This window comes from Anoplopoma fimbria, chromosome 6 (genome assembly GCF_027596085.1).
Source record: "Anoplopoma fimbria isolate UVic2021 breed Golden Eagle Sablefish chromosome 6, Afim_UVic_2022, whole genome shotgun sequence".
Classification (NCBI taxonomy): domain Eukaryota; kingdom Metazoa; phylum Chordata; class Actinopteri; order Perciformes; family Anoplopomatidae; genus Anoplopoma; species Anoplopoma fimbria.
The window spans coordinates 14,379,163-14,393,890 of NC_072454.1; the positions used below are offsets into that span (position 1 = coordinate 14,379,163).

The window sequence follows — 14,728 nt, forward strand, 5'->3', positions numbered from 1 at the left end:
TTTACTCCGTACACAAGTCAAACATCTACAGATGAATGTCTTGTATGTCTTTCAGCACTCATGTAAACAATGTAAACTCTGCATTAGGCCGATATTCTTGGTGTCAAGCTCCTTGTCCTCTCATCACCTTTATTATATACTCCACCTTCATGTGTCACTGTGAGGTATTACTGTGGTTGTCAGAGCATGTCAACAGTATATTGTTTTGAAAGACAGTTATGAAAGATCGTACCAAGAAAAAGGGCTGTTCTTTGTACTGGACTCTGATTAGATTATCTTACTCCATCAGTCTCACTGCCTCTGGCTCTCTCTGCCCCTCCCATTTCCTAATAGGCTTTCTTCTGACCAGAGGTCAGTTCTGAGGGGGCTGTGCTTCTGGCACCAAAGCCACTGTGTCATGATCCCATGTTAGATGTTGTCACATGATGTGTAGGTATTACCACATCTATACACAACTGAGAACTTCTATTAAACATAGTGTATAATGCATATTGAAATATATATATAATATATATATGTATAACATTTTGACTATATCATATATTTTCACTCAAATTGACTTTATATTAAAACACATTAGAGGAAGAGATACATTAAAACAGAACCAATCACACACGAAAAGATAAATTGATTCTCCAATTTTCCAAAAGATTGCATGTAGTTGTAAATCTGGGCAGATCGAACACCCACTTAGACTTGACCTGGAATCATTACAGTAAAAACTAACACAGTAGTATCTGTCTCAAAGGGCAGAATTAACTGCAACACATTGATGTCCAAACTGCCAAAATCTTTTACTGCATACTGACAGACAAAGTGTTGAAATGAGAATATACTGTGAGTAAAAACTGATAGGCTATTTTCTTCCAGGTAAATAGATTTTCTCAAACCAGGATAGAAAACAGGATCAGGTTGTTTCTGATGTATGGTCAAGGCTGTGAAACCCAACCATCGAGCTTTTCATTTCACCGGATCTTTTTATATGAGACTGTCTGGTACTATAAATGTCTCAGAGTAGTAATATAATAGGGTACTCACAGCCAAGCACATACAAAACAACATGCTTTCAATGATACAACCCAACCCAACCCAATTACTTTAGGCCTGATTATCCTGCACTTAAAGTGAATTTATCCTCAGCTTGTGACACCCAGACTGTCCACTGACTACGAAGAAAGAGAGATTAAATGTGCGGCTAAAAACAAAACCAGCAATGCCATCGTAAGGTTAGGGACATTTAATTCAGTGATTACATCATTATATTGATGTGAGATATAAAATAACCCTATTGTATCCCTGCACGCTTGTTTGTCGTTTTGATATAGAAGGGATTGTAGAAGAGAGTAGGAACCCAGCCAGGTGCACCCACCCGTCCACTCTAGAGCAAAACTTTTTGCAGCTGCACTCCCTCAAAGTGGTCTGTCTACAGGTGTAAAGCTGCTGTTGTGAAACCTTACACTGCTGCAGGGAACAACACAGAAAGCTGGTTATTGGTTGCTAGTTATATTGATATAATTTGTAATGTTATGACAAAAACATAAGGTGCTGTCCATGTAACAACATGGCTTTCAGCTAAACATGTTTGGCTAGACCAGGTGTTACATCACCTGCCCTCTCTCACCATTACCATCAAACTTTCACATCCTATAACAGCTTCTGAATACTCTAAATCACCACTTTCAAAACTTAAAAATTAAGATTAAATTTATAGACCATAATGAAGATCTCTCATGTCTGGAACCAACTATTTTTAGTATCTAATAAGCTGATGCCATGTTCAGTTTACACACCAGTTGCCACACTTTTTTCTCTGTGTGTAAAAGCATATTTAGTCTCCTATTCGTTATGTTTGTCAGTATGTTAGAGCATGCCATGAATCAGTCGAATCAGCCTTATTATCCTGTTACATACAAACCATCTTAGTGATCCATTAAGCAGCCATGATGTGGACACAGACAGAGGAGAAGCTGTACCGGAATTAAGGACAACATGCTTCTTCAGATCTAGGTCTCTTGCAGACCTCTCTCTCACTATAATATGAAGTGAACATAAAATTCCCTCGTTCATGTACCATGAGAAACAAAACGTGATAGTGTGGACGTAAAGCTACTGCTCAGTTTCCAGTTTATACCTACAGCATAAGCAAGCAGCCTCAAACAAACAACACATTGGACCAGGATGACTTTTGCCATCACAGGCCTGAATATGAAGGATATACTGTGCATTACTCTTAAAGGTAAATCCCAATACAGTACTTTACATTTTTAACAAGGGTTAGAGCCTAAAGTGAATTACTTTGCATCTGAAATCTCAGATCAAAATGTATCTGAACATGAACACACCCACTTCATTTTACCAAACTGTCAAACAGCCCTATATGAAGAGTAAGATGATGAAGATTAGCTATAGAAACATTACCTGGTACCATATGTAACCTCTGCCACTGGTCTGATCCTTAGTGTGATCTTCAGTGCTCCCACCACCGATCCAAAATAATCCTTGTGATCATCGCATTGCTGTTTTGACGTCCTCTCAGTAAAGGCTGCTCCTCTCTGGCAGGTAATTCATCAATGACATTAACTATACATGGTGAACCCCATTCATTTGCTCTATTGCCACCATCATCACGCTGAAGATCTGAAACTTTTGACTGTAAATAGGTCTATTCTTAGCTTCTCGTCTTTAAACACTTAATTGGATTAGCCTCGCGGTTTGACAGCGACAGGTCAGAGCCACCAATAGCGGTTGGCGTGGGATCAGCTACACCGATTTAACTAATCCGTCTGACGCCCAAAGGTGCGGTGGATCCCCGGCGGTAGGTGCGCTACGGAGAAGCCTTGGAAGGACGAACGACCTCGGCCAAACGTGTGGATTGTAGCCTGCTGCCGTAGGGCTGCTCCCCCACGATGATCATAACACTGCGGGCTCTCTTTGAACAAGGGGTAAGACACCGTAGTAGCGTCGTCTTGCTGCGGGAGTCGGTGCTGGGACGTGTATCCATGCCGCGTCCGGGCTCTATTGCGCGCAGCTTGTCTCTGCAGGCCCCGGGGTATCTGCGCAGGGACAAGGATAAATAACAACCATCCAGGGCTGGCAGGTGGGTGCAGGGAGAATTCAAACTACTCAGCGCTAAGTTAACGTAATTTTACCTCATGTCCCTATTCAGTCACATGCCTTAGCAGAGCATGGCTCCGTGCATACATCCGTTGTTGTAGCGTAGCCTATAGGAACTGATGCACGAACTCTAGATGGTCCCCTTACTACTATGCTGGGGATTTCTGCAGAGCCTATGCGTGTCATAGTCCACAAATGATCGCACAGTTTAATATGGACAAGATCCACTGGGTACAAGAAGAAGCTAGCGAACCATTTCACTGATGACTACTGGTAATGCAGTATACCCCTCAGTTATTTATGGGTGACACTGCAGCATCACTCTTTAACAGACAAACAGAACCGTGTGGGCTTATGCTTATTGGACCCAGAGTGGAATCTAATTAACTAACTAACTAACTAACTAACTAACTAACTAACGTTGAAAGAACATAACTTTTGTTTATGTTATTGTTAAGCCATGTCAATATTTTTTTTTCTGTTGACTATACAAGTAGGCCATATGGACTTACAAGGCTAATTAGGTGGGAAATTAATTGTGTCTGATTACTACACGTAGGCTATAGCCTTATTTAAATGGACCTCCCTTTGTGCTCACCAACACCACTGATGTAAGATAACTGTGATAACTATCTAGTTGTTTGTTAGTCTGCATATAGAATATTCCTGTCAATCATGATAGCTGTTTTGCATATCTACCTAACATTTAAAAGAAAAAGAAAATATATCTTATATCAAACAGTTTTTTACAAAGACAGAAAAGAAGAAAGAAAGAAAGAAAGAAAGACAGAAAAATAAATTCAAATTAAGAATTCCTACACGTATAAATATAAAATTTGGACATATACCTGACTATTTTGCTTGATGCTGACTGTGATACACTTTATGTTGACATTGGGTTGCCCTTCCATTTACCTCTGTGAAGGACAGTTTTTGGGGTAAAATATGCATCCGTTTTACAGAGAAAATGTAAATTACTTTTTGACCCGTATGTGCTCAATGGTCCATGAATCATACAGCCTGGCAACCAATCTCAGCCATTTTCTTTATTGTCACCAGAAAAAAGAAATTTCTTCAAATATAAAGCAAGAACATATGCAGCCTCATTTTTCATTTTCATTTTTCATTTCACCATTTGGAAATGCTTATTTCACTTGACAGAAATATGTCAAATTTTGGCAAATATTTCAACACCATCGTGCATTATAGTGTCTTTATTTGCAGTGAGGCCAATCAACCCTTAACAATAGATTTACTGCAGACGTAAGAGCATAAAATAACATTAAACGGAAGTGGGCTAGATAGATAGATAGATAGATAGATAGATAGATAGATAGATAGATAGATGGACCGGCGGAAGGAAGGAAGGAAGGAAGGAGGATGGAGGATGGAGGAGGTGGTGGGTGTGCCTCTGTGGATGAGTGACGTACTGCTGGGACGCATGCCCCGTACGCACTGCGCGTCCCGGCCTGTCAGTAGTAGCCAGATGGAAAACGTAGGCAAGTGAATTCGGTGAGGTCATGTATTTTTAAGCCGCACATCGGAATAAAACATCTTTCACCGGCAGAATTAACCAAGAGTAGGTAGCATATCGCCGCTGATCGGGCCGCGCGCTGGGGAATCGATCGTTTCACTTGATGACAGAGGTAAGATGAGGATTCGCACCTCCGCTCTTCAGACGTGCTTATTGTTTGGCCGTGGGGGAGGGTCGTATGTCGCTGTGTGCATGCCGCTTAACCGACGTGGTTGTTGTTTCAGGGTGTTACACCGCAGCTTCGCTTATATCCTGAAATACTTTCGCGTCGTTCCAATGTGTGGTCCGTCGGCTGCACGGCCCAGCCTACGGACCACGTAGACCGAGGCAGGAGTGCACCGACTGCGCACTGTGTTTCTCAAACGGGCCTTGCGATTTCACGATACGGCTTGTCGTTATCGCTGTAATAATGGGTTCTTTCCCGGCGTATTTTTGGGGCTGCTGCTGTTTTCAGCATTCACGGCTCTTTCCTGCAGGTTTTTTTATATTCGTGTACCTGCCGGATACCTCTGACAAGACGAGGGGTCGTGTGGCCAAGGTTAACACGCTGACATGGGGCTGCAATAAAGAAATGGTCGATAGTGGTCCTCCACTCAGTCTCTGCTGTTAATCTGAGCCCATGGATGATGGAGCCAGGTCTTCCGTCTCTGAGTCCGCCCTGCTGACAGTTTGCATGTGAGGATTAGATAATAAGGCTATCTCAGTTTTGAGACTGGGCATACAGGCACCTGGATGAGGCTATTATGTGAGTGGTGGGAGAACATGAGATGGTAGTCCACATATTTTAATCATGTGTATATATATATATATATAGATAGATAGATAGATAGATAGATAGAATGCTACCTGTAAGGCTTTTTGCATCATTTATGTGTGCTACTAGTTTTGGTGTGGGTTTATTTTAGACAATCAAGCTGCACCAAATCTCGATATATTGTGTGAATATGTAAATACAGATTTCCAAGCATGTGCATTTTTGTGAGAATTTGTTTCAGGCGTTATATAATATATGTAACCCCCATTGCCAGGATCTGAATTGTCCTTTATGTGTTTGATGGGGAAGCCACTCATTATATCATTAGGTTGAAGCAGCTTGTTTAGAGAAAACAGAAGTTCAGTCATTAGGGAACAGTGCGCTCCATGAATGACCTCGATATTTACCTCCCTTTGTAGGATACACAAGGCACCTAGATGTATTAAAGCCCCCTTCCATGAAGTCCAGACCTCTTAGGTGCTGCTGAGACTACTGATGTGGCTGCTGCATTCCTTGTACAGTGTAAATACTGCAGCTGACACATAACTGCAATCTAATAGTGTGCCATTGATTTCAGAGGTATTTGTCGATGCAGCATGTAGTCGTAAGCATCAATACTAGTTACTTCACAGCAGGGGCAGTAATATTAACAGTGTGTGTGGCTAGATAACAATTTACTGGATCAAATCACCCTGTGATTCCCTCCCTGCACTGACCTGACCTATGTTATCCTTCTGGATAGCCATTTATACAATAATGACCTTACATCAGAGCAACAGTTAGCTGTATAAACCAACAGTACTGTATTCCAATGTCATTCAAGCCTTCATAACGCAGACAAGCGTAATTGTCTTCCTGTCTGAAATATGAAAAGAGGCGGCATGTCTATTTTCATGTTGTGAGGGAGGTGGATGTTATGTACGTGGTTGTGACGTTGGAGGAACAGAAGGAGAGCTGACTCATTTTATTCTGGCGATTATATCCCTCATATGGACTGTGTGTCGGCCGGGTGGAAGAGTGGGGAGGGTGTTTACGCTGCTTATGTAAGCACGGAAGAAAGGGAAAGGTAGCGGATGTTAGAGTTTCCTCCTTTCTTTTGATTTTAGACGGTTTTAATAAAACCATTTATGGTGACGTCGTGAACACAAATTGGCGTCTCTGTGTTGTGTCTTATCTGGGCTCACAGCCGCATGGTGCAACTTGACCCAGCTAACATGTGCCTGTGGAAGACCCGCTTGTAGAACTGGGCTGGAGTCCTGGGCTGGAGTCCAAACGCATAGGAATTATCGCCAGGCTTGGTTTTCCAGTGTGACAGAGTCACTCTGAGAGTCATGTTTCGTATGATGGAGTAGAACTCCCCGTGGCCTGCTGTTCTGCCACTACTGCTGATGGTATCAAATCTTCCGTCCATGCGTGTTTGCTGAGTTGCTGAGATAAGGAACCGCAGTGTTCAAGTGTGAAATTCAGCGGTGGCTTTTCTCCTTCACTTCTAATCTGCTTTCTTGGGAGCAGGGATTTTAATTTGACTTTTTAATTTTTGGCTGGTCTGCTGGTATCTGTAGTGTATTCCTTCAAAATATTCAAACGTGTGCCTGTTTTTGTGTACACAGAGGACATTTTTGGATGCACAGAAAGCTGTAATCGAAGATTTCACCATGAACAAAAACAAGAGAGAAAGAGAGTTCTACAGCCTAGATGTTGGGGATTCAACGTTCACAGTACTGAAGCGTTACCAGAATCTAAGACCCATCGGCTCAGGAGCACAGGGAATCGTCTGGTGAGTGTTGCAACCTCGTCCATATTTAGTCAACAGCTTCTTGATGAAATATGGGTCACTGTTTCCAATACGTCACCAGAAAATGTAAGAATATTTCTGTAAATGTCTTCTTAAGAAATCAAAATATGAATCCATTTAAACTGTAAATTGCTATACTAAGTTTGTTCTTTGTTATTTTTCATTTGTTGATGACAAAGGCAGAGATGTTTAGTCTATTGGAGTAACCATAACCACTAATGTCTAATACTTATTATTATGCTACAAATATGACCATATTTTGAAACAGTTTGCTAACTTTTTTCCACAGCTCTGCTTATGACCAAACCCTTGAACGAAATGTTGCCATCAAGAAGCTGAGTCGGCCGTTTCAAAATCAGACCCATGCCAAGAGGGCGTACAGAGAGCTAGTCCTAATGAAATGTGTCAATCACAAAAATGTAAGTGTACATGAGAATGTATTCAGTCACATGACCAAAGGGACACGTGGTATTTTAGATTTTTTTTAAAGCCTTTTGTATGCTTAAATGTGTGTGGTCCTCAAATTGGGCTTTAATGTGTCCTAGTAAATGACATGACAACATCATTCTGATTTGATTTATTCCCACAGATCATTGGCCTATTGAACGTATTTACACCACAAAAATCATTAGAAGAATTTGCAGATGTGTAAGTAACTATATTTGAAGTGTGGATTTACTTTGTTATTAAAGTACACAGTATGTTTTGTTTATTAAAATTGAGTTACTCTCTCCTGCTGAAGAGCTTCTATAGCCTCTTGTGTAAACTGTTTCTGCTCCGTCAGATACTTGGTGATGGAGCTGATGGATGCCAACCTGTGCCAGGTCATTCAGATGGAGCTGGACCATGAGAGGCTGTCCTATCTGCTATATCAGACGTTGTGCGGTATCAAACACCTCCATGCTGCCGGCATCATTCACAGGGTAAGCATCAGCTGGCCATGACTGCACAGACTAATGCAGACCAGTGTCCCGAAGAGGGACCGTTAAACCCTCTGTGACACTTGACACTGAGTTGTTAAATGGTCAACTGGCAGACCATAAGATGACAAATATAGTACTTTAATAACCAACAAAACCCTTTTGAAAATATATTGGAGATATAGAACCACTATAAAAAACACATAGATGGAAAATATCAATATTTGTCTCACTTCTTTAAATGTGAAATCTAAATTCAAACGTCTTTGAACAAAACACTGAATTACTATCAGCTTTTTGAAGCTGATGTGAGTCCTTACAGACTTCTGACCTCCATTTAGATTAGGGAAGGTGAATGTATAATTTCCCCATATGGATCAATAATAAGCAGGTGTTAAGAGTTTACATAGACTGATATACAATTGCACCTAATTATGAAGAAAAAGACTGCCTTAGCATTAGAAACATGCAGCCAGGTGTGATATTATAGCAATAAAGTGTCTAATCGCTGGTTAAGCAAAGGCCGACTTGAAAAAAACCCAAAAATAAATATTGTGCAGGGCCACTACTGTAAACCTTAAATGCATTTGCTTTAACAAGCAAAACACCTTAATAAGTAAAGAGACAAATTAGTGGGTACTCTTGGTTGTAAAGTAGTAAACTCCGGGTAAAAATGTCAAACTTCTCAACTGTAGAAAAAGGGAAGCCCTTATGCTTACTTAAGGAACACTTGTACCAAGCACAATAATGCAGTTAAAAACTTTACAGCTACACCCTGAGGAAGAAGCTATTTGGGGCGAAACCGGTCGCCGCTCTCCTGTCGTACCTTTTTAACTTGGACATGTACTAAACTAATAGAGAAGTTTTAACTACATCCTTGGCTCAGTGCCTGAAGTAAGCCCAGGGGCTTCCCCTTTTTCTACATGGTAATACAAAATTTGTGCTGCAGAGAGAAACATGGCATAGCTGGAACATGCACGCTATCAGCTGGATTTTAGTTATGATGGAGAATGTAGCACACTATTATCATGGGACTCCTAGAGATAATATTGTGATCACAAAAAGCTGTCATTGGTTGAACAATGCTGCTGATCAAGATGTTATAATGTTGAGTCCATTTTTTCTCAGAATTGTAATCGAAGGTGTTTCCCTCCATCATGCCCTTTCTCCTACTTAAACACATTAAAGAGAAATCAGTACATTAGCTGTCACTACATCTGTAGCTATTCATCCCATTTTTTTTAATTTCTTCTTATTGACAAAAATCAACAATTAAACATTTTTTTTTTGGTATGTGTTCCTCTGTAGGACCTCAAGCCTAGTAACATAGTTGTCAAGTCAGATTGTACACTGAAGATTTTGGACTTTGGCTTGGCTCGGACTGCTGCCACGGGCCTCCTGATGACACCGTATGTGGTCACACGCTACTACAGAGCACCAGAGGTTATCCTGGGGATGGGCTACCAAGCCAATGGTTAGTTATTATTTATTTACTGTATCCGTTAATTTACGCTGTCAACCCTTGTTTACTTTTGCTGATGTAACACCGTAGAGCAGCACTTTTAAAAAAACAACAAACCACGGTGACCCAATTCACAAAAGGCCTCATGTTTAGATCTTGAGAGGAGCAAGTTTGAACGTGAATGTTCCTGACCATTTTTTACTGCCGTGTCCCTATCACCTATATTATCTTGAATAGGTAAACCAGCCATTTTGATAGATATAGGGATAATAAACTGAAAATTATTTAATGTGTGTTATTACTTCTGTAGTGGAAACCAAAATGTCCTTTTCCAAACATTTATGTTGGATCCATTACAACATATATATACAGGGACCTGAAGTTAAATCTTACTGTTAACACTGTGTTATCTGCATGGTGCTTCTGTACATGATGGGACGTTGTTGTCAGAAGCTGCTCACTAGCTGACCTCCTTTTGTGCAACTAACCTGTTGTTGTGCATTCCTCTAATCGTCTGTGTTTACCATATTCCACTTCTCCAGTGGACATATGGTCTGTGGGCTGCATACTGGCAGAAATGGTTCGCCATAAAATCCTCTTCCCAGGAAGGGACTGTATCCTTGGGTCTTTTTAAATTCTTCTTCACGCTGTTAATCTTAATAGTGTTTGTAAAGGGTTTGTGCCGTGCAGACTATTAGACCTTTATCTGTTTAGTTTTTTGGCTTAAATACACTATGTTTAGCCAGGCTAAAGGGACTTGTCGTAACATGTCTTTTTTGAGCTCTTCTGGCCGGCATGGGCTGTAAACATGTCAGTTTTCATTTGCTTCAACACTGCATTGCTCTTTCTCTCGTATATCTGGCTGATGCTGCATGTTCTCCATTTTCATTTGAATCAACACCATTGACATTCTGCTTGCATTCTTCTCACTTAGTTTGTGCGTTTTTCCCCCCCCCCATTTTGTTTGCATGTCCATCTCCCCATCATCTAAACGTCCGCCTCCAGTGGATGTATGGTCAGTGGGCTGCATAGTGGCCGAGATGATCAGGGGAAGCGTTTTGTTCCCCGGCACTGATCGTATCCTTCCCCAATCATTGATCCATCACCTTGTCATCACTTCATTCTGTGTGAAGAGAACAGCAACACCATCCCGAGAGTTTCCCTCTGTCACATCGCTATCCATTCTCAAGTTTCTACCATCATTGTACTGCTGCACCCACGTATGATAGTTATGTATTAGCTGCATAGGAAAGGATTAAGTGGCTGTATCACTAATTCCTGTGATCTAAGTATTTCTGTGTCTGTGTACTTTGTAAGTATAGATGTGGGTGTGTGCACCTCCAAAGAGAGTTTAATGTCAGGTTGCCCTTATGGTGTGTAACGCGTGTGTGAGAGTGAATATTGTTTGTTTCCTTAACATTTACACTTCAGACATAGACCAGTGGAACAAGGTAATTGAGCAGCTAGGTACTCCATCTCAGGATTTTCTAATGAAGCTGAACCAGTCAGTGAGAACGTATGTCGAAAACAGGCCACGCTATGCTGGGTACAGCTTTGAGAAACTCTTCCCAGATGTGCTCTTCCCTGCCGACTCTGACCACAACAAACTGAAAGGTACTGTGTTTATTTTGTTTTAATCCTATCATGACCTAAACCATTCAGAACTCCTTCAACAAATATGTATTTGTTGTTTCTTTCCTCAGCGAGCCAAGCTAGAGATCTCTTAGCCAAGATGTTAGTGATTGACGCCTCCAAACGCATCTCTGTAGATGAGGCCCTGCAGCACCCCTACATTAATGTTTGGTATGATCCAGCTGAAGTGGAAGCCGTAAGTGGATCGCTGATTTGAGCGCATGATCCTTAAATGCGTCACATGAGATTTTAATTACATCACCCCTAAAGGGGAAAGTTGGCAACGCTCTTCTACCCCCAACGTGCCATTTAAGCCATTTTCTCTTTCTCAGCCGCCTCCAAAGGTCCTAGAAAAACAGCTGGATGAGAGGGAGCATACCGTGGAAGAGTGGAAAGGTGAGACGGCGTACTACGATTCTTAGCGCTTCACTCAGCACTTCAGTTTTTAAGTGTTTCAGACGCGTTTTATGTTCGTTTCAGTGTATTATTTAGCCTTTACTCCTGAGGCAGCACAGGGATTTCCTAAGATGTTTCTCAGTAATTTTGAAGTGAAAAATCTGCTAAAATACTTTTTAATTTTACAATTTTGTTGGGTATCTGCAATGTTTTACCACCTCAAAAAACTTCAAGTTTTAGATTGAGAAGTAGATGGATTTTCTGTTTCAAACCAGCTGGTTAATGAAACATCTAATATATTAAAATGCAATTGCTAGTCTCTGTTAAATCAACCCACTATACCTAATACATACAATTTTGTGCAAAAATCACATGTGTTTACATGAAATAGAAATGGTCTGTTGGTCAGATTCTATGATTAGCAGGTCACCAGCAGTGACGTGATTGTTTTTCTATTCATGGAAAGCACAAAAATAAACCGTGTCTAAAGATACCTAGTGGGATATCCAATAAATATTGTTCCCCAAGGAGCTCTGTGTCTCCACTTTAGTTGCCAGATGGTGCGTTGCATGACTTGAAATCCCCTTTTGAAGCCTCTCAGTCAGTGTTTTCCACTGAGGGGAACCTGATTCTGTGGAGCATGGTAGGACTTCAGATTATGAGTAAATATCACTTTCAGTTGAGCAGCGGGATGAGCTCATCCTAACCCCTGTCAGGTGATAATGACCCTTCACTCATATTTAGAGGAGTCACACCAGCACAGCCTGTCCAACCGAGGAACATGATGCTGTTTGGACTGCAAAGTGTGCAATACAAAGTGAACTTTTCAGATAAAAGTGTATCAAATTCAGGGTATCAATGATTTCTCCCTGTCTCTCCTGACCCACTTAACCTTTTTCTGATCTCTCATTTTTAGTGCTAATTTATAAGGAAGTGAGTGAATGGGAGGAGTGGAAACGGAATGGCGTGATAAGAGGCCAGCCACCTCCTTTAGGTGAGTAATCATTATAACTTTGGTAGATGAGAAGATGTGGGAGGATAACTTGTGAATCACATGATGGATGTCTTTCAGAGGCTTGACTTAAGTCTCAGTCTGTAAGATTGAATAATGAAAAGATCCTCATACTTTTTATTTTATACACATTCACTGAATACTTCATGTATTCATTTATGATTGCAGGTTTAACCAAGATATCAACAGTAGGTTAAATCTGGGATGAATGTGGTTAAAAAGTTACAAATCATCTATGTTTTAACATAATTTCAATACTTCAATGTAAAGTACAACAGTGTAATGGGGTGATTATTAGAAATTTCGGGAATCAAGTTGTAATATTTAGAAAATAAAGTTGAAATATATTTTGTGGATAAAGCCATGACATTTTCAGAATAAAATTGAATTATTTTCAGAAAAAAGCTGTAATATTTCCAGAATAAAGTTGTTTTAACCACGCCTCATTTGACATGCGAGTCAAAGTGCTTACTGGTTTGAGGCACTGTTTACATCTGCGTATGTGACTAAGCAGACAAAGGACGTGTCCCGCATATTTCAATGAAACCTATGCGTTGACGTGTTTTTTTTCGCAGCACAGGTGCAGCAGTGATCGACAGCCCCCCTCAGCCAACGTCCTCCTCCTCCTCTTCGGCCAACGATGTCTCGTCCATGTCCACAGAGCCCACTGACCCAAGCAGTGACCCCACCATGACCTCTGAAACAGACAGCAGCTTGGACAGCCACACCTCTCTGGGTGCACTGGCCTGCTGCAGATAACGCACACATACAATACACGTACACACACATCTACACACACATCAGCACACAAAAAGCAAACCTCTCCTCATCAATGTGTTTTGATGAGGAGATTTAGGCCAATGGAACTCATGTTAGTTTGTAGAGCTGCGCTTCTAATGTACAGTTTGTTTTTATTTCCCCTCCCCTTATACTAATGTAAATTATTGTGGTTTGAAATTGTATCATTATTACTGTATTTTTGCTGCGAAGAATCAAAGTATGTTCCGATGTGAATCTGTGATGTATGTTATGAGAGGGCGTGATTTGAGTGTACTATACACATTGCTGTTTTTAGCTGCTGCTACACAGTCGAATACTACACTGTTAGCACTGCAATATTATGTTAGTATATTTTTTAATTCTTCATTTGTCATTTTTCTATTGTTTTTGGGACATTTGGATGAATCTACACCAATTCTTTTTTAACAGTAGACAATAGCGCACATCATCTTGGATCCGATTGCACTGAATGATTTTATTTTGATATTGTTCCTCATCTTTCTTGTAGAAAGTGTCCTTTGGTGTATCAAAGTAGACTTACTTCTTAGTATTATGTCACCTCTTGATTGTGTGCATCTTGACAAGCAGTCAAATGGTCTCTTGCCCTGACACTGAATTTCCTTTTTTACTATAGCATACTGTTAACTGACTGTATTTGAACTTGTTTAGTTACTTAGATGTAATTTGTAGGCCATGGTCTGTTGGATGAGGAAGAACAGGGTGAATGTAAGTGAATAGAAATGTGGCGTAGCCAGTGATATAATGATTTAATATAGGCCACTCCACTGGCTAGAATGAGTTCTGTATTTGGGGACTGTCACCAGAGACTAAGTCTAAATTAGTCACTTTACCCTTTTGGCAGGTTCTCTCAGACATTATTTACAGCTGTCTGATATTTCACATATTTAATTTAAGTGCCCTTACTCAGTTCAATGATTTTCAATCCTCTCCGTTGCAGATGCTCCTCTCTTCTGTAGTGCGTCTTTCTGAGTTCTACCTCACACATGTACACACACACGTTTTTGAAGATACAGTATGCATATCATGGCATACATCATTCAAAAGAAATGCGAAGAAAACGTTTTTTTATCTGTATTTACTTTATTTATTTATTTATTTATTTCAACCTAGAAGGAGTCATATAATGTACATTTCATTCAGAAGTACTATTTATATGCAATTTTGTTTTTTTGTTTGTTTTCTGTGCAATATAATTCATAGATTAATATAGTCAGTGATTGATCTGTACATTTTTAATATAGATGAATGTTTTCTGAGAGTCAGGAAACAGGCATTTGCTACCTGCCATGGTAACCTTTGGATGTATTT

At 40.4% G+C, this 14,728-nt stretch overlaps 1 protein-coding gene across 4 annotated transcripts; it reads left to right on the forward strand.

Annotated features, from left to right (window-relative positions):
* Positions 1-4,511: 4,511 nt before the first annotated feature.
* mapk8a (mitogen-activated protein kinase 8a) lies at positions 4,512-13,378 on the forward strand. 4 transcript variants are annotated; one of them, XM_054600516.1, is made up of 12 exons: positions 4,512-4,760; positions 7,013-7,179; positions 7,487-7,616; positions 7,787-7,845; positions 7,982-8,120; positions 9,426-9,591; positions 10,122-10,193; positions 11,011-11,193; positions 11,283-11,407; positions 11,544-11,607; positions 12,524-12,601; positions 13,200-13,378. In XM_054600516.1, exons 1-12 carry the CDS (start codon positions 4,752-4,754, stop codon positions 13,376-13,378), a joined length of 1,371 nt encoding a protein of 456 aa, XP_054456491.1. In that variant the 5' UTR covers positions 4,512-4,751. The 4 variants fall into 4 exon arrangements, with proteins under 4 accessions (XP_054456491.1, XP_054456490.1, XP_054456493.1 ...); XM_054600515.1 differs by lacking the exon at positions 10,122-10,193 and adding an exon at positions 10,585-10,656; XM_054600518.1 differs by lacking the exon at positions 10,122-10,193 and adding an exon at positions 10,585-10,656 and having other exon boundaries at positions 13,195-13,299.
* The last annotated feature ends 1,350 nt before the right edge of the window (positions 13,379-14,728 follow it).